The following is a 26,265-nucleotide window of genomic DNA, read 5'->3' on the forward strand; positions in this document are numbered from 1 at the left end:
ATAGGCATGTGTTAGCAATGCCGTAGAATGGCTTTGGATATTAAAAACGACATGCCGTTCAGACACCCTTAGAAGTCTGGGCCTTGAGAGCAGATAACTTTACATATAAGCCCAATAGCGGGGCAGTTGGGCTCCCGAAACTCACAGACAAGGTTAAAAGAGGAGATTCACCATAAGGGCTAAAAGGGGAATGTACAATCAGTCGAAGAACACGCGGGGAAATTGGTTCTGGTTTCTAGGGTTTAATCGGGCTCTGCGATTCCACCCGCAGAGCATCCAATTCGTTTCCCCATCGCTCCGATCAATCAAAGTTCACAAATTCTAGGTTTTTTTCAAGGTAATATTCAATGCTATTTTTCCCTCTTTTCGTTTCGTAAATCATTGAACTTTCGATTTGTTCTAATTTTTCCTGGAAAAGTTCGATTATTTCTGGAATTTAAATGAGAATTTGTTTTTATTAGATAAATTTGTGTTATATATATATATGTATGTATTTTGCTAGGTTGAAGGTGGTATTGCGACGATGACTCGGGTTTATGTTGGGAATTTGGACACTCGAGTGAACGAGAGGGATTTGGAAGATGAATTCCGGATGTTCGGCGTTCTTCGCAAGTATTTTCTGCTACATTCCTCTTGTTTTTCGTTGTCTTAACGAGTCGTGATCAATTTTCATAGGTTCGAAGGATTCGTGTTGCTAACCAATATTTTTATGAAATTGATGACAGTGTATGGGTTGCACGAAGACCGCCAGGATATGCATTTATTGAATTTGATGATCGCAGGGATGCTCTAGACGCGGTTCAAGCTTTGAATGGTTTGCCCAACTATCCCACTCTAACTGTATTTGTGTGTGTTAATTTGTTTTGTTTTGACTTTTGCAACTATAAGTGATAAGTTGGTGTCGTATTATCTTTTGCATCATATCTTCATTTATTCTGGTAGATGCAAAGCTTCCTATCTCCCGTTTTTGTGTATACAGGTAAAAATGGATGGCGTGTGGAGCTTTCTCACAATTCTACGGGTAGTGGAGGCCGTGGTGGTGGTGGACGTGGGCGTGGTGGAGGAGAGGACTTAAAGTGTTATGAGTGTGGTGAACCTGGTCATTTTGCTCGAGAATGTCGCACGCGCGTTGGTTCACGAGGAGTGAGTGGTGGAAGGCGTCGAAGTCCATCCCCTCGACGCCGCAGAAGTCCCAGTTACGATGGCTGTGGGCGCAGGTGGGACCATCTTTCTTTTCTAACTCACTCTGTTAAAATTGTGATTCTGTATTTTGATGACCCGTTGTCTTTCCATTTTATGCTATTGTTGCGTTGAGTGTTTGAATGGTAATGAGAATTGTTTGTACCCTGATTAACCGCATCCTTCTTGACATACTTGTCTCAGCTCACTTAGAATTTGCCTTGTGCGTGCAAGTTTTTTTATTTGGAACACAATATTCCTAATGTTTGTCTACTTTTGAATTGAAAATATTTTGTTCTTGATGAGGAGAATTAAAATTATTACACTTAAATGATATCTTTTTTGGCAGGAGTTATAGTCCGCGTAGGAGAAGATCACCTCCACGACGCCGTAGTGTCACACCTCCTCGACGTGGTCGGAGCTACAGCAGGTCTCCTCCACATCGCCCTGCTCGTCGTGCTTCACCTTATGCCAATGGGTAAGTCATGGCTATACAACGTTTGTAAGTCTTGGCTATACAGTGTTTTTACAAAATGGTGAAAGATATAAGCTCGAACAAGTAGAGTGTATTTGGATGTGAACAACTGGTTGAAAGTGTTAGGGCTTTGTGTTTTGGGACTTCTTTTCTTCTTGATATTATCGAGTAGCTGAGTGCATCTGCTTGTTTGCCTTTACAGGGACTAAGCTGGAATTGGAGCAACTGCTGGATGACTTGGAAGGATGATTTCTCTGCTATATTGTAGTTCTAGTAGGATTGACGAGAATCATGTTAGTTATGTCGATGTCGTGACAATGGGTTTTATTAGAAACTTGGATTGGATGACTTGGACATCATTTGCATCGGCTTTCTCACTTCTGCGTGCTAAAAATTAGAGGTTGCTTTCCTACTTTGAAGTTGCCATATTATATCTGTTTATATATGATTTTATGTGAACTCTTTCTTTGTGGTTGGATTTTCATTGTTTGCATTAGATGTTCCTAAAGTTTGTTTGTTTTGATTTGAGGTGTATTTTCGGCTAAAACGGCTTCGTTTCAACACTTACTGCATCTTAGCGCTCACAATTTCTATCTCTGCTCTGCATCCATCAAAGTCTTCTTCTTGCACGAACTTTGGTACTTTGGTTGCACGCGACACCTTTTTATTGCATTCTTCTCCAGCAGAGCTTCATGAACACCCTTTTTTGTTGGTTCAAGAAGATGAAGTTGTTTGTCGCCTTCCCCACCTTGGCACCTCTGCACAACATGTACGTTGGATGTCTACGCGTTAATCTGCTTCTCTTTCCTTGAGAAATTTGGACGCAACTGGCCATATTAGAGTGTCATCATCTACCGTGTATCACAGTAAGACTCCACTTCTTAGTTCTCCACTTGCTGATCGAAGAAGGTGAGTTTGGTTCTCAGTGGTTGAGAGTTGAGCATTTATGGTAGTAGTCTTTGAGCGAAATAGTATGGTTGGTTAATCTACTGACGAAGTCCCAATGAGCTGCCGATCTTTTTTGCTTGTGGAGTCCGTTTCACCCCCATCATTAGTCACAAAGACTTGGTTTTTGACATCTTCTGGTTGCGGTACTCTTATTTGTGCAGCACAGTTCAAACCTACCACATACTATACAAGACTAACCATTCTTTTTTTATTGTATGTTCTTTGTTTGACTATTGTAATTAACGATCCAATTAGTGGATGTTGCGAACAGTTAAAAGAATCGAATACCATATTCTGAACAATATCTTGTGCGTAATCGTGCCTAGTTAGCGGATGCTGCAAATAATTAAGAATCTAATGCCATATTTTGTAATTTACGTCGGGGATCAAGTCTAATGTTGATCGAACAAAGCATGTGGAGGTTAATTGATATTTGTCAAAGAAAATCTTAAAAGAAAGAATGTGTTTATACCGTTTGTGAATTTAGAGGACCAGCAGGTTCATGTTCTTACTCAGGTAGTATCTAGTAAAGGATTTTTTAGGACCCAATTATCAAATTGGGTATCTATGATATCTACGCACAACTTGAGGGGAGTGTTGATTTGAGTCCTAACTTGTAAATATTCTAGGAGTCCTATTTTAGATAGGATTAAGATTTGTTTAATTGTAATCTCTCTTGTATTTAGTTTTCATATCCTTGTAATTATATTCCTTATAGAATAAGGCAAACATGCGTGTCAGGGCCGACCCTGAGAATTTAGGGGCCTTATGCAAAAGTCAATTGGAGGCCCTAAAAAGTACTTAAGAAAAAGTACTTAAGAATTTTATTTTTTTATTTTTTTGTTTGAAAAAATAATTTTAGTTTTCATTTGAGTTTCTTTAAATTCTAATAGCACAAACAAATTTAACAAATCAACAAGTGGAAAGGTAGCGTATTGTTTTTCCTTAACTATTTAGAGGGTAAAGATTTGAATTTTCATGTTATTATGTAGAATTTTTATATTATTTTGTGGAAACTTATGCATTTAAAAAAAATAAACTAAAAAAAAAGATGGCGACAAGTTTCAAACCCATCACCTAAGCCGATGTAAAGAAGCTGTAATACCACTTGCGCTTATACTCAAGTTTATAATATTATACACATACTGCTATATATATGTATATACATGCAACAACAACAACAACAACAAAGCCTTTTCCCACAAAGTGGGGTCGGCTATATGAATCCTAGAACGCCATTGCGCTCGGTTTTGTGTCATGTCCTCCGTTAGATCCAAGTACTCTAAGCCTTTTCTTAGAGTCTCTTCCAAAGTTTTCCTAGGTCTTCCTCTACCCCTTTGGCCCTGAACCTCTGTCCCGTAGTCACATCTTCGAACCGGAGCGTCAGTCGGCCTTCTTTGCACATGTCCAAATCACCGGAACCGATTTTCTCTCATCTTTCCTTCAATTTCGGCTACTCCTACTTTACCTCGGATATCCTCATTCTCAATCTTATCCTTTCTCGTGTGCCCACACATCCCACGGAGCATCCTCATCTTCGCTACACCCATTTTGTGTACGTGTTGATGTTTCACCGCCCAACATTCTGTGCCATAGAACATCGCTGGCCTTATTGCCGTCCTATAAAATTTTCCCTTGAGCTTCAGTGGCCTACGACAGTCACACAACACGCCGGATGCACTCTTACACTTCATCCATCCAGCTCGTATTCTATAGTTGAGATCTCCATCTAATTCTCCGTTCTCTTGCAAGATAGATCCTAGGTAGCGAAAACGGTCGCTTTTTGTGATCTTCGCTAGATTGCTCCGGTCATTAGTGTGGATAAGTATATAAATGGATAGAGATAGGAAAGCAAACACAAGATGTACGTGATTCACCCAGATTGGCTACGTCCACGGAATAGAAGAGTTCTCATTAATTGTGAAGGGTTTACACAAGTACATAGGTTTAAGCTCTCCTTTAGTGAGTACAAGTGAATGATTTAGTACAAATGACATTAGAGTACAAATGACATTAGGAAATATTGTGGGAGAATGATCTCGTAATCACGAAACTTCTAAGTATCGGAGTGTGGTATCATCTTGACTTGCCTTATCTGTCTCATAGGTAGATGTGGCAGCTTCTCTGGAAGTACTTTTCCTCCATCCAGGGGTGGTATCTTTAACTGGTGGAGATGCACAAGGTAATGTATCAATTTCACTTGAAGCTTACTTGTAGTTTCAGGCTTGGTCAAGCGCGATACAAACCATGTAGTAGGAGTCCCCCAAGTCGCCGAGCTAGGGGATCTGCTGAAAGAGGTGACAGACAAGGTAAGCAATCAGAGCTCCGGCTGATTGTTCACCTTCTCCCCATCTTGCAGCAGCATGAAGAATAAAGAGAAGAAAAATGAGAAGAGATGATATGGGATACTTTTGCTTTTGAAGAAGTAACTTTCCACAGGCTTATTCTTGAACTGAGCTGGAGGGTTTTCTGGTTTCCTCCAGAGTATAAGGCCGACTGAAGAATTTGAGGGTCAAAACAAGTCCATCAAATCTAGAGTACGTTCGACCCTGCTGATATGGGATACTTTTGCTTTTGACAGAGTAATGGATGTATAGGCACGTGTGCTGTTACGCTTGTCTCCACATGCTTCCTTGTATCCTTCGCACTTGCCCTATTTGTTCCTCAAGCAGATGCGGTACCTTCCCTGGAAATATAAGATGTTGAAGATGAGTACTCGAGAGCAATGCCAGGTAAGTAATCAGGTAAGGGGTTCCAGGCAGTCAGTTCCTGGTTGGGAGCTTGATTTCAAGTGCTGACTGATTGCTCTCTTTCTCCTTGTCTTGCAGGTAAAAACAAGGCCAAAGGAAAAGACAGGGAAAAAGCATGATATGGGATACTCTTGCTTTTAACCCTGATGATATGAGATATTCTTGCTCTAGTATAGCTTGTTTGCAGAGGTATTATCGGGGGGAAAGAAAGCTGAATATTTCGAAAGGCTTCGTTGGGAGTGCCCTCTCAGATATGAGGAAGGGTTAAGCATTTTTGCAGGTCTGCTTGTCCGTTGGGGATGGAGGTCGACATATATAGGAGTCTCCCTAACAACAAGTAGTAATGCTATTCCTTTACCCTGCTTGGTCATAGCACGGTAGTAGGAGCTGCCAGCTTCACATGTTTTAACTCTGTCAGAGCACTTTGAAAAAGTGGTATGTGGTATCTGGCTCTCGAGATTCGGAGAACGATGCTTCTTCGATTTTTGAGAAAGCAATCATGCTGGGGGTCTGGCTCTCGAGATTCGGGGAGCAGTGTCTCTTCGATTTTTGAGAAAGTAATCATGTTGGGAGTCTGACTCTCGAGATTCGGAGGGCGGTGCCTCTTCGATTTTTTTAGTAAGCAATCTTGTTGGGAGTGTTTTCTCGGATGTGAGTAAAGGTTGGGCATGTTTGCTAGTCTACCTTGCCACGAGGCACAGAGGTTGACACACAGGGACTTTCCAATTATCCAACAGTGGTACTGTTCCTTTACCCTTGTGGGTAATAATATGGTAGCTAGACCTTCAAAATTTATGTGTCTAAACTTTGTTAGTGCTGTTTCTTTGCTATTCTTTTACCTTTCTTGGTCAGAGCGATGTAGTGGGAGCTGCAAGCTTCACGTGCTCAACTTTGGCAGAGACTTTGGCAAAGTTATCTGTGGTACCCATGAGCTATTGTTGCGTGTGGGAAGTGGGTGATTGAACAGTAAGATTCATGTGCTTTCGACTTCACCAGAAGTCTTCGACAGAATGCCCATAATTTTCGCAAAGCTGAGTGTGCGTGTGACAGGTGCTGACAAGGCTAGAAAAGTAGGTGCCTCTTCGATTTCTGAGATCGGCCCTCGTGATCTCTGAGCAGCCCAGCTTTTGAGAAAGCGAGCGCCTCTTCGATTGATTCGGAGAACGATGCCTCTTCGATTTTTGAGAAAGCAATCATGCTGGGGGTCTGGCTCTCGAGATTCGGGGAGCAGTGTCTCTTCAATTTTTGAGAAAGTAATCATGTTGGGAGTCTGGCTCTCGAGATTCGGAGGGCGGTGCCTCTTCGATTTTGGAGCAAGCAATCTTGTTGGAAGTGTTTTCTCGAATGTGAGTAAAGGTTGGGCATGTTTGCTAGTCTACCTTGCCACGAAGCACAGAGGTTGACACACATGGACTTTCCAATTATCCAGCAATGGTACTGTTCCTTTACCCTCTCTTCGATTTTTGAGAAAGTAGTCATGTTGGGAGTCTGGCTCTCGAGAATCGGAGGACGGTGCCTCTTCGATTTTGGAGCAAGCAATCTTATTGGGAGTGTTTTCTCGAATGTGAGTAAAGGTTGGGCATGTTTGCTAGTCTACCTTGCCACGAGGCACAGAGGTTGACACACAGGGACTTTCCAATTATCCAGCAGTGGTACTGTTCCTTTACCATTGTGGGTAATAATATGGTAGCTAGACCTTCAAAATTTATGGGTCTAAACTTTGTTAGTGCTGTTTCTTTGCTATTCTTTTACCCTTCTTGGTCAGAGCGATGTAGTGGGAGCTGCAAGCTTCACGTGCTCAACTTTGGCAGAGAACTTTGGCAAAGTTATCTGTGGTACCCATGAGCTATTGTTGTGTGTGGGAAGTGGGTGATTGGACAGTAAGATTCATGTGTTTTCTACTTCCCCAGAAGTCTTCGACAGAATACCCATAATTTCCGCAAAGCTGAGTGTGCGTGTGACAGGTGCTGATAAGGCTGGAAAAGTAGGTGCATCTTCGATTTCTGAGATCGGCCCTCGTGGTCTCTGAGGAGCCCAGCTTTTGAGAAAGCGAGCGCCTCTTCGATTTCTGAGATCGGCTTTCATGGTCTTTGAGCAGCTCAACTTTTGAGAAAGCAAACACCTCTTCGATTTATGAGATCACCCTTGTGGTCTTTAAGCAGCCCAGCTTTTGAGAAAGCAAACGCCTCTTCGATTTCTGAGCAGGCGCCTCTTCGATGTCTGAAGCTCCGTCGAGTGCAGCTTTTTATAGGGGCTGGCATTAAGTTCCAAAGCACACTTGAATCTCCACCAGTAGAAGTTCCATTCTTGCATTTCTAAGATCTTGATTTGTCCGACTTCTTCTCTCTTCAACACCTTTGAAAATGTCTGGCCCCTCCGACCGTCGTTTTGACTTGAACCTTGTTGAAGAGGCAGCCCCGCCTTCTCCAGACAACATATGGCGCCCATCCTTCGTCTCCCCTACTGGTCCTCTTACCGTTGGGGATTCCGTGATGAAGAATGATATGACCGCTGCGGTGGTGGCCAGGAACCTTCTCACTCCCAAAGATAACAGACTACTTTCCAAACGGTCTGATGGGTTAGCTGTTAAGGATTCGCTGGCTCTCAGTGTTCAGTGTGCAGGTTCTGTGTCTAATATGGCCCAACGCCTATTTGCTCGAACCCGCCAAGTTGAATCATTGGCGGCCGAAGTGATGAGTCTCAAACAGGAGATTAGAGAGCTCAAGCATGAGAATAAACAGTTGCACCGGCTCGCACATGACTATGCTACAAACATGAAGAGGAAGCTTGACCAGATGAAGGAAACTGATGGTCAGGTTTTACTTGATCATCAGAGATTTGTGGGTTTGTTCCAAAGGCATTTATTGCCTTCGTCTTCTGGGGCTGTACCGCGTAATGAAGCTCCAAATGATCAACCTCTGATGCCTCATCCTTCTAGGGTTCTGTCCAGTACTGAGGCTCCGAATGATCCCCCTTCGATGCCTTCTCTTTCTGGGGCTCTACCGACTGCTGAGACTTCTCCTAAGCAACCTTTGTGGAGGCTCCATCTTGTTTGTTTATTTTGACTCATGTATATGTACATATTTGTAGCTTATCGGGGATATTAATAAATAAGTTTTCCTTCATTTCAACGTATTGTGTTAAATACACCAAAGCCTTCTTCGCTAAGTTCTTTGAATTTTCTTTTGTTGAAGCTTGTATGTTGAAGCTTTCTGAGTGGAGCATGTAGGTTGGGGTAGTGTTCCCTTAATTTTCCGAGTGAGGAAAACTTCTCGGTTGGAGACTTGGAAAATCCAAGTCATTGAGTAGGATCGGCTATATGAATCTTAGAACGCCATTGTGCTCGGTCCTGTGTCATGTCCTTCGTTAGATCCAAGTACTCTAAGTCTTTTCTTAGAGTCTCTTCCAAAGTTTTCCTAGGTCTTCCTCTACCCCTTCGGCCCTGAACCTCTGTCCCATAGTCGCATCTTCTAATCGGAGCGTCAGTAGGCCTTCTTTGCACATGTCCAAACCACCGTAACCGATTTTCTCTCATCTTTCCTTCAATTTCGGCTACTCCTACTTTACCCCGGATATCCTCATTCCTAATCTTATCCTTTCTCGTGTGCCCACACATCCAACGAAGCATCCTCATCTCCGCTACACCCATTTTGTGTACGTGTTGATGCTTCACCGCCCAACATTCTGTGCCATACAGCATCGCCGGCCTTATTGCCGTCCTATAAAATTTTCCCTTGAGCTTCAGTGGCATACGGCGGTCACACAACACACCAGATGCACTCTTCCACTTCATCCATCCAGCTTGTATTCTATGGTTGAGATCTCCATCTAATTCTCCGTTCTTTTGCAAGATAGATCCTAGGTAACGAAAACGGTCGCTCTTTGGTATTTCTTGATCTCCGATCCTCACCCCTAACTCGTTTTGGCCTCCATTTGCACTGAACTTGCACTCCATATATTCTGTCTTTGATCGGCTTAGGCGAAGACCTTTAGATTCCAACACTTCTCTCCAAAGGTTAAGCTTTGCATTTACCCCTTCCTGAGTTTCATCTATCAACACTATATCGTCTGCGAAAAGCATACACCAAGGAATATCATCTTGAATATGTCCTGTTAACTCATCCATTACCAACGCAAAAAGGTAAGGACTTAAGGATGAGCCTTGATGTAATCCTACAGTTATGGGAAAGCTTTCGGTTTGTCCTTCATGAGTTCTTACGGCAGTCTTTGGTCCTTCATACATATCCTTTATAGCTTGGATATATGCTACTCGTACTCCTTTCTTCTCTAAAATCCTCCAAAGAATGTCTCTTGGGACCCTATCATATGCTTTTTCCAAATCTATAAAGACCATGTGTAAATCCTTTTTCCCATCTCTATATATTTCCATCAATCTTCGTAAGAGATAGATTGCCTCCATGGTTGAGCGCCCTGGCATGAACCCGAATTGGTTGTCCGAAACCCGTGTCTCTTGCCTCAATCTATGCTCAATGACTCTCTCCCAGAGCTTCATTGTATGACTCATTAACTTAATACCCCTATAGTTCATGCAATTTTGTACGTCGCCCTTATTCTTGTAGATAGGCACCAAAGTGCTCGTTCGCCACTCATTTGGCATCTTCTTCGTTTTCAAAATCCTATTGAAAAGGTCAGTGAGCCATGTTATACCTGTCTCTCCCAAAACTTTCCACACTTCGATTGGTATATCGTCTGGGCCTATTGCTTTTCTATGCTTCATCTTCTTCAAAGCTACAACCACTTCTTCCTTCCGGATTCGACGATAAAAAGAGTAGTTTCTACACTCTTCTGAGTTACTCAACTCCCCTAAAGAAGCACTCCTTTCATGTCCTTCATTGAAAAGATTATGAAAATAACCTCTCCATCTGTCTTTAACCGCGTTCTCTGTAGCAAGAACCTTTCCATCCTCATCCTTGATGCACCTCACTTGGTTTAGGTCCCTTGTCTTCTTTTCCCTTGCTCTAGCTAGTTTATAGATATCCAACTCTCCTTCTTTGGTATCTAGTCGTTTATACATATCGTCGTAAGCCGCTAACTTAGCTTCTCTGACAGCTTTCTTCGCCTCTTGCTTCGCTTTTCTATACCTTTCACCATTTTCATCGGTCCTCTCCTTGTATAAGGCTTTACAACATTCCTTCTTAGCCTTCACCTTTGTTTGTACCTCCTCATTCCACCACCAAGATTCCTTTTGGTGTGGGGCAAAGCCCTTGGACTCTCCTAATACCTCTTTTGCTACTTTTCGGATACAACTAGCCATGGAATCCTACATTTGGCTAGCTTCCCCCTCTCTATCCCACACACATTGGGTGATTACCTTCTCTTTGAAAATGGCTTGTTTTTCTTCTTTTAGATTCCACCATCTAGTCCTTGGGCACTTCCAAGTCTTGTTCTTTTGTCTCACTCTTTTGATATGTACATCCATCACCAACAAGCGATGTTGATTAGCCACGCTCTCTCCTGGTATAACTTTGCAATCCTTACAAGTTATACGATCCCCTTTCCTCATTAGAAGAAAATCTATTTGTGTTTTTGACGACCCACTCTTGTAGGTGATCACATGTTCTTCTCTCTTCTTAAAGAAGGTGTTGGCTAAGAAGAGATCATATGCCATTGCAAAATCCAAGATAGCTTCCCCATCCTCGTTTCTCTCCCCAAAACCATGGCCACCATGAAAACCTCCATAGTTGCCTGTCTCCCTGCCCACGTGTCCATTTAAATCTCCTCCTATAAATAACTTCTCCGTCTGAGCAATTCCTTGCACCAAGTCTCCAAGGTCTTCCCAAAATTTCTCCTTTGAACTTGTATCCAACCCTACTTGAGGTGCGTACGCACTAATCACATTGATAAGTTCTTGTCCTATTACAATCTTGATTGCCATGATTCTATCTCCTACCCTCTTGACATCTACAACATCTTGTGTCAAGGTCTTGTCCACGATGATGCCAACACCGTTTCTCGTTCTATTTGTGCCCGAATACCAAAGTTTAAACCCTGAGTTTTCTAGATCCTTTGCCTTACTACCAACCCACTTAGTTTCTTGTAGGCACATAATATTTATCCTTCTCCTCACCATAACTTCCACTACTTCCATAGATTTTCCCGTTAAGGTTCCTATATTCCACGTTCCTAAACGCATTTTGCTCTCTTGAACTCTACCCTTCTGTCCTAGCTTCTTCACCCTCCCCCGTCTAATAGGATCAAAGTACTTCTTTTGTGTGTCCCGTGTAAAGTTGATAGGAGCATATGCTCCCAAACAACTTTGAGTGGAGTCGTTCGAAAAGAAGTTTCTACGGCCCCCTTGCTCATTTAACACTGCATCCGGGTGCCGATGGAGAATATATGTATATACATGCAAATTTGAAAAATCGGGAACCTTCCGATTTGGGGGCCCTGTGCGGTGCCACCACTTGCACCCGCTCTGGACCGGCCCTGATGCGTGTACATTGTAAACCTTAAATAATAAATGAAGTAACGAAGTATTTTATCGTATTTCTTCTCTTTGTACGCGTTTTGTTGTAAATCACCTAGGTCTAATCTACATGGAGGGAGTTTTTAACTTGGGTGCAACGGGACATGCACGCAGCCTTGACCTAGCCATAAAAAAGAATTAAAATTGCAGAGTAAAGTTCAAGGGGCTGAACAATGGTGTCATTTAATTTGTCCTCTACTCTTTGGAAATTTCATTAATACCCAAAACTGCTCAAATAGTTTAGTAAATGATGTGCTTTGGATTATCAGAAACCTTCAATTGTGAGTGGATCAAACTTGGAAGCGAAGCCATGGAAATGGAAAGCAATCTTGTGATGAAGAATCAGAAGCTGGAAGCCTCCGGTATTCTCAGGAAAGCTCTTCTAATCCCTGCCAGAAACATCAAATTCTTAACTTTCACAATCCTCACCTCCCTTCCTCTCTTCTGTTTCTTGATTTACTATGAATCCCATCTCCAGAAAATCATGGTTGAAACCTTGAAAACCCTAAACCTGCCGCCGCGTGAGGCCGGCATGAACCGCTACTTGACTTACTTCAGGTTGAGTTGGTCCATTCCAGTTGAGGTATCCAGAAAATTGAACCGAGATTTTCCCAATGAGTTATTTTATCTGGGGTTTCTCTTTGTGGTGCCTCTTCATCTCCTCCATTTCGTAACTGTGATTCCGATCGTTTACTTGGGATCTAAGATACACACAGAAGAGAGTCCAGTGATGACTATAAGAGAAATGGTGAAAAAAACCTTTGACAAAACAAGGCTGAAGGGAACTTTTGTAACATTTTCTTATGTCCTTGTGTTGTCAAGTTATACTCTGCTAGGGCTGACATGGCTAGGAATAACCTACTATGCTGTCTTCCGAAACTTCAATGATTTCGATGCTTTGTTCTATGCTGTACTGTGTTGGCCGGCATTTGTAGGGGTTGTGGTAATGTATTTGGCATGGAGTTCTGTGTGGAATGTGAGTGTTGTGATTTCGATACTGGATGGGGCGGGCGGAATCAAGCCGTTTGGTCAGGCGATATATTTGAGCAGCGGATGTGAGTGGAAAGGGTTTAGTTTGATGCTCATTTTCTTTTTCTGGGAAATAAGTTTGAGGTTGCCTTGCCTCTATTCCGGCTGCTACAAAAGCAGGAATTATTTTGGTGGTATTATTGCACAGGTTTGCTTGTTCTGCTTTGGGAATGTGCTGAAGTGGATTGTCTGCATGATATATTTCTACGATTGCAAGAATCGCGCGGTGGAGAAGAAATTGAAGATGCAGGCTAAGAAGAGAGGTGAAAGCAATGGATGAATATTCTGGTTTCTTGTAGCTCAATTTGTAACTTTCATTTGGTGGTTTTAATGAATGTATTACTTGGAAATGAAATTGTGAAGATGTTGCAACCCTTCATATAATACTATTGCAGTTTGGATGCATCCTTCCATCAAATTATATGTCTTTCTCTTTTACCATATTGATAAGAATTTGACATTTTGCGGCGCCATTGCTAAGGCAACTGTATTATCTCATCGGAATTTCAAAGCGTCCAACAATCTACCGAAACAAAACCAGTAACCACATTGCTGTTACACTGAATTATGTATTACTGCATTGTTGTTACACAGGGTAAGAATTGGTAAATTTTGGTTCTTCCACAAAGTAGGCCGACCTTTTTTCGTTATCTTTTGTGAGCCAAGAGACAAAGTCAAGGATATAACAAACCAATGGCCCCCTTTACATGTGAAAATTAACAACTTTGGGGCCATGGTAGTAATGTTGTAATTAGTCGAGAAACAAATGGGGTTGTTTCAAGAAGAGTTAAAAGCGCTTTCTGACAATTAAAAGCGCTTCGAAATTTGGCAGAAAAACTTACATAGAAATGTTTTTGGGATACAGAGTACTTCCGAGTGGCCTTTTTAGGAAGCACTTGAATTTTAATAAAATTCTCAATGTATTTGTATCAAAAGCACTTTCAGAAAAGAAAAACAAAAGTTTATGAACATAAGCAATTCCGAACTAGACTTAAAGTTTAAGTCAAGTCTACCCTTGGCTCTCCTTCAAATATTCAATAGGCTGAAATCATCAAGAAAGACTTTTTCTGTTGATGGTGGTTGGGGTGGACTTGAGTCTTGACTTGGACTTTTCCGCATTGCTAATTGCATCAAGAAAGACTTCAAAGACTTCATGGTCATTTAGAAATTCACGGTTGTATATGAAACCGTGTGGATTGAGCTTGGAAGTGAAAGCAATGGAAAGCAACCTGTTGGAGAACAATTCAGAAATAAACAGAACTTGAAATTCACAATTTTATTTCACAAAAGGTACTTGCTATACAGAATGAAAAGTATACAATAAATACAGAAATTAATATAAGAATGTCAACGGTACTAACTTGATTACAGAAGGTAAAGGCTAGCGTAAAAGCTATGTCATTCGAACAGTAATTCCAAGGCACACTCTTGTGCTTGTGGTTCTATAACGTCTGCTCGACCAGGATACAACTACCTAATCCTATAACCCGCACTGGATTATAGAATTCTAGCGAATTGCTTTGTGTGTTTACTCTCTCTGGAAAGTTTGTACGGAAGAAAAGAAAGAAGAAAAGATGATTCATTTGGATACCATGGATTGCAGATATATAGGCTGTTTCACACCCTTTCAAATACCAGTTCAGTGTATTTGAAGGTTCACAACTCTTTTCTAAGAGCTGTGTCTTTTAATCAAAACGTTTTTAATTAATAATAAATTAATTAAAAACTTAATCCGAAAATTAAAATTAATGAATCAGATTAATTTTAAATTCCAAGGCACACTCTTGTGCTTGTGGTTCTATAACGTCTGCTCGACCAGGATACAATTACCTAATCCTATAACCCGCACTAGATTATAGAATTCTAGCGAATTGCTTTGTGTGTTTACTCTCTCTAGAAAGTTTGTACGGAAGAAAAGAAAGAAGAAAAGATGATTCATTTGAATACCATGGATTGCAGATATATAGGCTGTTTCACACCCTTTCAAATACCAGTTTAGTGTATTTGAAGGTTCACAACTCTTTTCTAAGAGCTGTGTCTTTTAATCAAAACGTTTTTAATTAATAATAAATTAATTAAAAACTTAATCCGAAAATTAAAATTAATGAATCAGATTAATTTTAAATTCCAAGGCACACTCTTGTGCTTGTGGTTCTATAACGTCTGCTCGACCAGGATACAACTACCTAATCTTATAACCCGCACTGGATTATAGAATTCTAGCGAATTGCTTTGTGTGTTTACTCTCTCTGGAAAGTTTGTACGGAAGAAAAGAAAGAAGAAAAGATGATTCATTTGGATACCATGTGTTTGTACCATACTTGACCAATCCCGAAACTACTGAGCACCGGTTAACGTTATACCGTCAAGGACCCAGAAGAGCTTCCCTTCAACCAGGAGGCCAATCACAATGCGACACGTGTCGACATCAGAAGCCAATCACAGCGCGACACGTGTCAACATCAGAAGCCAATCACAACATGACACGTGTCAATGTTAGAACAAAACTAGAAACTCTCTTCTATAAATAGGGATCATTATCCCACAATAATCTCTAATGTCATTTTGTACTAAACTATTCACTAGAACTCACAAAATGAGAGCTTGAACCTATGTATTTGTGTAAACCCTTCACAATTAATGAGAACTCCTCTACTCCGTGGACGTAGCCGATCTGGATGAACCACGTACATCTTGTGTTTGCTTCCCTGTCCCTATTCATTTACGTACTTATCTTCACTAGTGATCGAAGCAACCAAGCGAAGGTCACAAACCTGACACTTTCTGTTGTACCAAAGTCCTCGCTGATTTTGTGCATCAACATTTGGCGCCATCTGTGGGAAAGACACTTACTCCCACTCTCTTCAGCTTTGTTAAGCTGGTTTCCACCACTCGTACACTTTCTTTTGGCCAAACATCTCTCTCCAACATGGGGAGCGAAAGAAGCCATAGCACACAGAATGACACCCCCATTGGACCTAGTATGAATCAACGAAAGCAGGAAGGAAATAGAGTTACTCTTCAAGCTAAAGTCGATGAGTTAGAAGCTCAGAACAACAAGATAATGATAAGGAACGAGGTCATCCAGGAGCAGTATGAAAAACTTTTCGAGATGCTTCACGAGGCTAGGCATGCTCAAGCACACAAGCTCGTCGCCCTTGCTGAGGTCAACAATCATCTGAATGCCCCCCAACACGGAGGGTCACCGATATCCAACACGGACATCCCTGATAGGGATCGAGCTACACATCAATGTGATAATCAACATGAGACTTCTCTCAACCAAGATGCTTCAACCCGAAGCAGAAGGAGTAGAGGAAAGCACCTCCTCACAGAAGGAGTGGAATGATCAAAAGCCGTCTATCGCGATTGTCGAGACTTCCTAAAGCAACGTCGAGAGAATCCCATCCACATAAGCTCGAAGATCAATGACCCAAGAGTTTCTGAAATACTCGGTCCTCTCCCACGACCCAGGCCAGCAGTTAATCTAGGGAATGGGCAACAAGTCCCAGAAGAACATGAAGGTACAGGGGACTCGAAAATGTTCCGACATACTCACTCTAGGAGTCAGTGTGACGAGTCCAAGGAAAAATCATGCTATCTTGATCAAACTTTCCTACTTCCAAGAAGCGATGGGGACTTACGGAAGAAAACTTCAGTGATGCACGACTCCACTCAGGACCCCCTCGTCCTACAGCTCCTGGAAGAAGTAAACAAGTTGAAGGCTGAACGTCAAGCCGAGATACCTGACTGGAACCAACCCAGGCTTGGCCCCCTCACAAGAAGGATCCTCAACACCCCCCTCAAAGCGAAGACAAAGTAGAAGCTTGACTTACAACTGTATACTGGAAGGGAAGACCCGATTGAACACCTTAACCTCTTTGAGTCCACCATGGTATACTGGAGACACACCGATGAAGAACGGTGCCTTCTCTTCCCCTCCACCCTCTCTGGCGGAGCTTTAAACTGGTATTGCCGTCTTCCACCCGAGACGGTAGACTCATTTGAAGAGTTGAGGAAGTTGTTTGTCTCTCAACACATCTTCCAGACCGATCGCTTGCATTCCGCAAATGACTTGTACACTATTCGCCAGAAGCCGGACGAGTCATTACGAAAGTATGCTGGCCGCTTCAGCCATGAGTATTCCCGCTGCGCTGAGGCAAATGACAAGACCGCCTTCAAGGCCTTCACGGCAGGCTTACGTGACTGTTTCTTCAAGTACATGATCAATGCCAACACTTGGAAGACTTACTCTGAGGTGATGGCACAAGCTTACAACCATGCCTCTACCGAGGCAAGGACATATCAAGGGAAACCCCCTACAGTCACCCCTTATCAGCAAGTAGGGAGTGGAGGCCAGATCCAACCGAATGAAAAGACCTCAACCTTCCAAATGGTAGCAGCACACCCCCCGGCCTCATTTAATGCTTCGCCAAGTCAGCAGACATATCAATCCCAGGGCAAAAGGAAAGATTTCCATCCTCACCAATCTCATTTTAATAAAAAGAATAAGGGGCACTATCGCGATAACTCAGTATATCGTCACAATAACACCCATCCCCAGGCAGTCAACACAGTGGGCCAATCGCGTGTCAAGACAGGCCCTACCCCGAGGTATGAGACATACACACCTTTGAACGCTACATGTGCGGCCATCAACCCAGTATAGCTTACCTGTTACCAAAGCCAAAGCCAAGGCAGCCAGATTACAAGTCCACGAAGAACACGGGCGTGTTTTGCTGCTACCACGAGTATAATGGCCATGACGGCGAGAAGTGCATCATCCTCCGTGATCATATCGAAGCTTTGGCACGTGAAGGAAAAATTAATCAGTTCCTCCTTCACCCTCTAAGGGATAACCGTAACCAACGCCAGGTGAATGTGATATACTCCATAAGCGGCGGCACACCCATGTCTGAATCTTCCAATAGGGCCATGAAAAACAATGAACGAACTTTGAGACATGGCCATCAAGTGTTTCACGTGGAAGACATCAGGGGAGGCAAGTATCAAAAACCTAATTGGGATCCAATATGTTTCTACCCTGAGGAAGAAAGAGGTATCATCTACCCTCATAACGATCCGCTGATTGTGGAGGCTCACATAGCAAATTTTGATGTGAAACGAATCCTGATAGACACAGGTGCTTCAGTCAATATCATGTTTGCTGAAGCTTTCAAGGCACTTAATGTAGCTGAACACTTGCTCGATCGCTCGATTTCTCCTATGATAAGCTTCTCTCGTGATATCGTGCAACCTTTAGGGAGTATACACTTACCCTTCACCATTGGTACAAGCCCCTACACAGCTACTATTACCACTAACTTCCTAGTGGTCAATTGCCCGACGGCATACAATGTCATCTTTGGGCGCACATGCATCAATGATCTCAAGGCCATGGTATCCACACATATGTTGTTGATGAAGTTTCCAACCCCTTTCGGCAATGGATACATCAGGGGAGATCAACTTAGTGCTCGATCATGTTACAATACTTCAGTTAAGCAACAACACCTGCCTGTCCTCAAGGAGACCCTCTCTATACATAACCAGGTAGTAAAGACCAGTCCAGATGAAGCCAACTCGGATCTTCATGATGGCAACAGTCAACCCGACAACCCTCGAGATGACTCATTCACCCAGCAAGCACAACCCGCTGAAGAGTTAGAGAATGTCTCTATCTCCAAAGACCATCCAGATCGCATGGTGAAGATTGGCACCACTTTGTCACCACCTATTCGGTTGTCGCTGATCTCATTTTTGCAAGAGAACGCCGAGGTCTTCGCTTGGTCATATAAAGATATGCCGGGCATCTCTCCCGATATCATCTGTCACCACTTGAGTATTGATCCCAAGACCAAACCAGTAAAACAGAAGCGAAGATCTTATGATGTTGAACGATACGAGGCGATGAAAGCAGAAGATGAAAAACTCAAGAACATAGGCTTCGTCCGTGAAGTTAATTAGCCAACATGGGTAGCAAATGTTGTCATTGTTAAGAAAAATCCGACCAAGGAAAGTCTCCTGCTTCAAAAGGTCTTGTGGAGAATGTGTGTCGACTACACCGACCTAAACAAAGGATGCCCGAAGGATAGTTTCCCCATTCCTCTCATTGATAGACTTATAGACTCTACGGCAGGGTGTGAGCTCTTGAGCTTCATGGACGCTTATTCAGGATACAACCAAATCCTCATGAACCGCTCAGACCAAGAACACACAACCTTCACTACTGACAAGGGACTATATTGCTACAAAGTCATGCCTTTCGGCCTAAAGAATGCAGGAGCAACTTATCAGAGACTAGTCAATTTAATGTTCGCCGAACAGATTAGGAAGAGCATGGAAGTTTACGTTGATGATATGCTAGTCAAGAGCAAACATGCTGACCAACACATCACCAACCTATCTGAAACTTTCACCATTCTAAAGAGGTATCGAATGAGGTTGAACCCCAACAAATGTGCCTTCGGCGTGGGATCTGGCAAATTCTTAGGCTTTATGATTAGCCAACGAGGCATTGAAGCTAACCCCGAAAAGATCAAAGCAATCCTTGACATGAAAGAGCTAGTAACTTCAAAAGACATCCAAAGCCTTACTGGCAAGGTGGCAGCCTTAACCAGATTCATCTCTAAGGCCACAGACAGATGTGCTCCTTTCTTCAAAGCACTCAAGGGAAATAAGAAGTACATTACATGGACGGAGGAATGTGCCAAGGCATTCAGGAACCTCAAAGAGTACATGAGTAAAGCCCCTCTGCTCTCCAAACCAGAAGTTGGTGACACTCTCATTATCTATCTATCGGTCTCGGCTTCAGCAGTCAGTTCTGTTCTTATCCGAAAGGACAGTGGTGTCGAACGGTTCGTCTACTACGCTAGCAAGGCCCTACAAGATGCGGAGACACGATACTCCAACATTGAGAAATTAGCTCTAGCATTGGTCATGTCTGCTCGAAAACTTCGCCCTTATTTCCAAGCACACGCCATCATCGTGCTTACCAATCACCCTCTTCGACAGATACTCCAGAGTCTTGACATGTCTGGGCGAATGATCAAATGGACAATAACATTGGGTGAGTTTGACATCTCCTACCAACCAAAACCAGCCGAAAAGGGTCAAGCAGTAGCAGATTTCATCGCCGACTTCACATATCTTGTTGACATTGCTTCTACACCTGAAGCAATAGCTTCATTACCATCGGAAGCTCAGAAGATAGAATCAACAACCCCAACATGGAGTCTGTATGTTGATGGCTCATCCAACCAACAGGGCTGCGGAGCAGGATTAGTCTTCACTACCCTTGACAAAGTGGCGATAGAATACGCTATTCGTTTCAAATTCAAGGCATCGAACAACGAGGCCGAATACGAAGCCCTTCTAGCAGGCTTACGTTTGGCCAAGCATCTTGGAGTTAAACAAATTGATATCTTCAGTGACTCCCAATTAGTGGTCAACCAAGTCACAAACAACTTTGATGCTAAGGATAGCTCCATGGCAGCATATCTTGCGCAAACACGACTTTTGCTCAAGCACTTCCACTACCAGATCACCCAAGTTCCTCGAGCGGCAAACAGTCATGCAGACGCTTTGGCCCGCCTCGCCTCGGCAGTGGAAGACAAGATTGGGAGAAAAATTCATGTTGAATTGTTGGCAGCACCAAGCACCATGGTCGCGGAAGTGTGCAATTTACAACAAGGAGATAGTTGGATCACCCCAATTTATAAATTCCTTGCCCATGGCACCCTCCCAAATGACAAAGTCCAAGCTAAGCAGATTCGATACAAGTCTACTCGCTACCTGATCATTAATGACCAACTCTACAAGCGCGGTTTTACCCTACCATACCTAAGATGCCTTACACCTGCGGAGGCAGAAATTGTCTTTCGGGAAATACATGAAGGAGTCTACGGAGATCATGTTGGGTCTCGATCCCTAGCACACAAGACTTTTCGCCAAGGATACTATTGGCCAACACTCCACTAAGATGGCATCAGAATATCTCGCTCATGTGATAAGTGTCAACGCTACGCAACCATCCCTCACTCCCCTCCCGAGCCACTCATTCCTATGATCAGCCCTTGGCCCTTCGCCCAATAGGGACTTGATTTGATTGGCCCAATGCCTGCAGGGAAGGGCAAGGTCTGTTATGCAATCGTTGCAGTTGACTACTTCACAAAGTGGGCTGAAGTAGAACCCTTGGCAACCATTACTGAGGAAAAAATAGAAGACTTCGTATGGAAGAACATCCTCTGCAGATTCGGCATTCCCAATGCGATAGTCACGGACAATGGGCGGCAGTTCAACAACAAGAACTTCAGGATGTTCTGCTCTAAGTTCAACATCAACTTATGTTTTGCCTCTCCAGCCCATCCCCAGTCTAATGGACAAGTCGAGGCCGTTAACAAAATAATCAAGCGCACTCTGAAAACTAGCTTGGACAAAGCTAAAGGTTGTTGGCCAGAATTCGTACCCCAAGTTCTTTGGTCATACCGCACTTCATATCGGACTTTCACAGGAGAAACTCCATTCTCACTTGCTTTTGGTACAGAAGCAGTTGTCCCGGTTGAGCTTGAGCAAGCAACATACCGAATCCAAACTACATGCAGAGTGAAAACGACAACCAACTCACCCTCAACCTGGATCTAGTCGAGGAACACAGAAATCAGGCTCACCTGAGGAATGTCGCCTACAAGCAGCGCATCTCCAACTACTACGACTCAAGGGTCAAACCTCGCTCCTTCAAAGTGGGAGACTGGGTACTGAAGAAAAGATTACTCTGTGATAGAGTCCCGAGTGAAGGAACACTCAGTCCTAACTGGGATGGACCGTTCGAGGTCGTCGGCATCAGCCGCCTTGGCTCCTACAAGCTCAGAAGCTCCGACGGCAAGACCCTTGGCCATCCATGGAATGCTGACCACTTGAAGTACTATTACAAATAGACTCACATTGTACAAGTGTTAAGCTACAGCCGTTCGGCATCCTATGTAACAAAGACCATTTGGTATGAATTCAATAAAGAGGTGATTTAGCCAACTCGGCCCTAAACTCTTTTACATTCCGAGCAATGAAACACTCAAGTGTTGAAGCTTCAACGTAAATGTTTCCAATACAAAACAAAATCTAAGTATGTGTCAATAAGACTATACAAATGATCTACATCATACATTCCAACACATTCATACATAAACATCATACATTCCAATACATTCATACATAAACATCATACATTCCAACACATTCATACATAAACATCATACATTCCAACACATCCATACATAAGCCAACTGTGCTTCGAAAGGGTTCAACACACTTTGTGTCATTCAACATTTGCCACAATGTGCCTCGACACCTTGCCTTTATTCTCACCAACTAGGTGATGAAGGAACTCACCTTCGTGCCACCAACTTGGTGATGAAATGTACAACCCGTACTCTAATATTATTTGGAAACTTGCCACCCTTATCACCAATCAGGTGAAGAAGGAACTCATCTTCATGCCACCAACCAGGTGATGAAATGTACAACACGTACTCTCATTCATGCCACCAACCAGGTGATGAAATGTACAACGCGTACTCTCCTTCATGTCACTAACCAGGTGATGAAATGTGATTAAAGGTGATTAAGGAATTCACATTCGTACCACCAACCAAGTGATGAAAGAAACCCACCATTCATTCCACTAACCAGAAGACGAGTGGTACAACTTGTACATGTGAACTCCTAGCATTCACAAATAATCAAAAACCCTCAAGCTTTACAACTCAACTAGGGGAGCACTTATGCCTAACAAGAGCTATAGTCACCAACAAAGTCTTATTGCAAGCCAACAATGGCTTCAGGGCTTGGTATACGAAGATCAAGCTCTTCAGCCCTCTTGCATCTGCTTCAGACATTTCTCCTCTGTAACAATGCAAACACTACAACTCATAGAAAGCTTCACACGCTCTTGATCAAGACTGTTCAAAACAAATTCAATTTATATGGTTCATCCAAACCTTCGACTACTACAAGATGTGGCTTGCATCACAATCTCTCACTCAACAATGTGGAAGCAAAATTTGTATACGTTGTCTCTCCCACATTTTCAAATTTCTAGTTTTCCCAAAAAAAAAAAAAAAAAAAAAAAAGAGGAAATTGGAAATTGGGAAATTCAACAAAGCTTCATCAATGGAGGACAAATATCAATCTCAAAAGCTTCGCACTATCTTCATCAAGATAGTGTGAAGCAAAATCAATTTATGGTGCCAACAAAAGCTTCATCAATGGAGGACAAATATCAATCTCAAAAGCTTCAAGATAATGTGAAGCAAAATCAATTTATGGTGCCAACAAAAGCTTCATCAATGGAGGACAAATATCAATCTCAAAAGCTTCGCACTATCTTCATCAAGATAGTGTGAAGCAAGATCAATTTATGGTGCCAACAAAAGCTTCATCAATGGAGGACAAATATTAATCTCAAAAGCTTCGCACTATCTTCATCAAGATAGTGTGAAGCAAAATTAATTTATGGTGCCAACAAAAGTTTCACCTATAAAGCTTCAACCCCAAAGCTTCACCTATAAAGCTTCAACACCAAAGCTTCACCTATAAAGCTTCAACACCAAAGCTTCACCTATCAAGCTTCAACCCCAAAGCTTCACCTACAATACAAAATTTCAACACCAAAGCATATAAAAGCTTCACACACTCTTCATCAAGATAGTGTGAAGCAAAATCAATTCATGGTGCCCAACAAAGCTTCAACCTCAAAGCTTCACCTACAAAGCTTCAACACCAAAGCTTCACCTACAAAGCTTTAAAATATATATATATATATATATATATATATATATATATATATATATATATTATTTTTAATTTTTATTTTTTCAGAAATTCGAAAATTCAAAAATCCGGAAATTTGAAAATTAAAAAAAAAAAAAAAATTGCCTAGGCCTCATCTTCTTTGGGCCTAACAACTTTCATAACAAATATATATGAAGAAGGAGTTTTGGGCTACCACTTAGAAAGGAAATGCCTCATTCGTCAACTCCCTCGACCAGAGACTTGGGGGACTCCTACCATATGATATTGCACCTTGATACTCAGAAGTCTCACGACCACTTAGTGACTTGGATTTTTCAAGTCTCCAAACGAGAAATTTTCCTCACTCGGGAAATTAAGGGAGCACTACCTCAACCTACATGCTTCACTCACAAAGTTTCAACATACAAGCTTCAACAAAAGGAAAAATTCAAAGAACTTAGTGAAGAAGGCCTTGGTGTATTTAACACAATACGTTGAAATGAAGCAAATCTTGTTTATTGATATTTCCGATAAGTTACAAATATGTACATATACATGAATCAAAATAAACAAACAAAAGGGAGCCTTCACAAAGGTTGCTCAGGGGAAGTCTCAGCAGTCGGTAGAGCCCCAGAAAGAGAAAGCACCGGAGGGTGGTTATCCGGAGCCTCAGTACTGGACAGAACCCCAGAAGGAGGAGGCATCGGAGGTTGATCATTTGGAGCTTCATTACGCGGTACAGCCCCAGAAGACAACGGCAATAAATGCCTTTGGAACAAACCCACAAACCGCTGATGATCAAGTAAAACATGACCATCAGATTCCTTCATCTGGTCAAGCTTCCTCTTCATGTTTGTAGCATAGTCATGTGCAAGCCGATGCAACTGTTTATTCTCATGCTTGAGCCCTCTAATCTCCTGTTTGAGACTCATCACTTCAGCAGCCAATGATTCAACTTGGCGGGTTCTAGCAAATAGGCGTTGGGCCATATTAGACACAGAACCTGCACACTGAACACTAAGAGCCAGAAAATCCTTAACAGTCAACTTATCAGACCGTTTGGAAAGTAGTCTGTTATCTTTGGGAGTGAGAAGGTTCCTGGCCACCACCGCAGCGGTCATATCATTCTTCATCACAGAATCCCCAACGGTAAGAGGACCAGTAGGGGATATGAAGGATGGGCGCCATATGTTGTCTGGAGAAGGCGTGGCTGTCTCTTCTCCAAGGTTCAAGTCAAAACGACGGTCGGAGGGGCCAGACATTTTCAAAGGTGTTAAAGAAGGAAGAGGTCAGACAAATTAAGATCTTAGAAGTGCAAGAAGGGAGCTTCTACTGGTGGAGATTCAAGTGTGCTGTGGAACTTAATGCCAACTTCTATAAAAATCTGCACTTGACGGAGCTTCAGAAATCGAAGAGGCGTTTACTTTCTCGAAAGCTGAGCTGCTCAGAGACCACGAGGGCCGATCTCAGAAATCGAAGAAGCACCTACTTTTTCAGCCTCGTCAGCACCTGTCACATGCACACTCAGCTTTGCGGAAATTACGGGCAATCTGTCGAAGATTTCTGGTGAAGTAGAAAGCACGTGAATCTTACTGTTCAATCACCACTCTCCACACGCACCATCAACTCCTCGGGTACCACATATAACTTTGCCAAAGATCTCTGACAAAGTTTAGGCACGAGAATTTCAAAGTTCCAGCTACCCTACTATTACCCACAAGGGTAAAGGAACAGCACCACTGCTTGACAACTCGAAAGTCCCTATATGTGTCGACCTCCATGTTCTGTGGCAAGACAGGCTGGCAAGAACGTCCAACCTTTACTCACATTCGAGAAAAGACTCCCAACATAATTACTTTCTCAAAAACCGAAGCGGCACCGCTTTCCGAATATCAAGAGCCAGATCCCCGACGGGATTGCTTGTTCGAAAACCGAAGAGGCACAGCTTTCAGAACTTCGAGAGCCAGATTTCCTTAGATAAAACTTGTCTGTAATCTTCACACGCAACATCAGCTTTCCAGATACCACATACCACTTTTGCAAAGTGCTCTGACAAAGTTAAAACACGTGAAGCTGGCAGCTCTCACTACATTGCTGTGACCAAGAAGGGTAAAGGAATAGCATTACTACTTGTTATTGGGAAATCCCTATATACATCGACCTCCCTCCTCAACGGACAGGCAAACCTGCAAAAATGCTCAACCTTTTCTCGCATTCGAGAATGCACCCTCAACATAACCTCTCGAAATACTCAGCTTTATTTCCCCCTGATAATACCTCAGCAAATAAGCCACACCAAGAACAAGAGTATCTCATATCATCAGGGTCGAAAGCAAGAGTATCCCATATCATGCTTTCTCCCTGTCCTTGTCTTCGTCCTTGTCCACACCTGCAGGACAAAGAGAAATAGCGCAGTCAGTCGGAACCTGAAATCAAACCTCCAATCTGGAACTGACTGCCTGAGACCTTTACCTGGTTGCTTACTTAGCATTGCTCTCGAGAACTCATCCTCAATTGCTGTCAAGGTCATGAATTCCACCGGCAAATACCTCATGACAGTTGATGAGTCACTATGAAGCTGCCAAGCGTGGATGAGTCACTATGAAGGA

General features: G+C 42.6%; 2 protein-coding genes and 1 long non-coding RNA gene across 5 annotated transcripts; 2 read left to right on the top strand and 1 right to left on the bottom strand.

Annotated features, from left to right (window-relative positions):
- Positions 1–173: 173 nt before the first annotated feature.
- LOC126595099 (serine/arginine-rich splicing factor RSZ21) lies at positions 174–2,904 on the top strand. 3 transcript variants are annotated; one of them, XR_007613510.1, is made up of 7 exons: positions 174–337; positions 503–612; positions 726–814; positions 980–1,217; positions 1,529–1,657; positions 1,857–2,054; positions 2,184–2,904. XR_007613510.1 is itself a non-coding variant. In XM_050261443.1 (6 exons), the coding sequence occupies exons 2-6, from the start codon at positions 524–526 to the stop codon at positions 1,861–1,863; spliced, it is 552 nt and encodes a 183-aa protein (XP_050117400.1). In that variant the 5' UTR covers positions 174–337; positions 503–523; the 3' UTR covers positions 1,864–2,113. The 3 variants fall into 3 exon arrangements, 2 of the variants coding, with proteins under 2 accessions (XP_050117400.1, XP_050117401.1); XM_050261443.1 differs by lacking the exon at positions 2,184–2,904 and having other exon boundaries at positions 1,857–2,113; XM_050261444.1 differs by lacking the exons at positions 1,857–2,054; positions 2,184–2,904 and having other exon boundaries at positions 1,529–1,661.
- Positions 2,905–4,237: 1,333 nt separating this feature from the next.
- On the bottom strand, positions 4,238–7,441 carry LOC126595101 (uncharacterized). The gene is made up of 2 exons (XR_007613511.1): positions 7,049–7,441; positions 4,238–6,135 (listed from the first exon to the last, which is right to left on the bottom strand). It is a non-coding gene; the product is annotated as an uncharacterized LOC126595101 (long non-coding RNA).
- A 4,489-nt stretch (positions 7,442–11,930) lies between these two features.
- LOC126595096 (uncharacterized) lies at positions 11,931–13,286 on the top strand. The gene has a single exon (XM_050261440.1). The coding sequence runs from the start codon at positions 12,087–12,089 to the stop codon at positions 13,146–13,148; it is 1,062 nt and encodes a 353-aa protein (XP_050117397.1). The 5' UTR covers positions 11,931–12,086; the 3' UTR covers positions 13,149–13,286.
- Positions 13,287–26,265: the final 12,979 nt, after the last annotated feature.

Source organism: Malus sylvestris, chromosome 13 (genome assembly GCF_916048215.2).
Source record: "Malus sylvestris chromosome 13, drMalSylv7.2, whole genome shotgun sequence".
In the NCBI taxonomy this organism is placed as follows: Eukaryota; Viridiplantae; Streptophyta; class Magnoliopsida; order Rosales; family Rosaceae; genus Malus; species Malus sylvestris.

Excerpts from the sequence above, each read along its gene's own strand:
- LOC126595099 (XM_050261443.1), top strand. The coding sequence starts at position 524 with ATGACTCGGGTTTATGTTGGGAATTTGGACACTCGAGTGAACGAGAGG. Across the intron at positions 613-725 it reads ATGTTCGGCGTTCTTCGCAA|TGTATGGGTTGCACGAAGAC; the intron begins GTATTTTCTGCT and ends AATTGATGACAG. Across the intron at positions 815-979 it reads CGCGGTTCAAGCTTTGAATG|GTAAAAATGGATGGCGTGTG; the intron begins GTTTGCCCAACT and ends TTGTGTATACAG.
- LOC126595096 (XM_050261440.1), top strand. The coding sequence starts at position 12,087 with ATGATGTGCTTTGGATTATCAGAAACCTTCAATTGTGAGTGGATCAAA.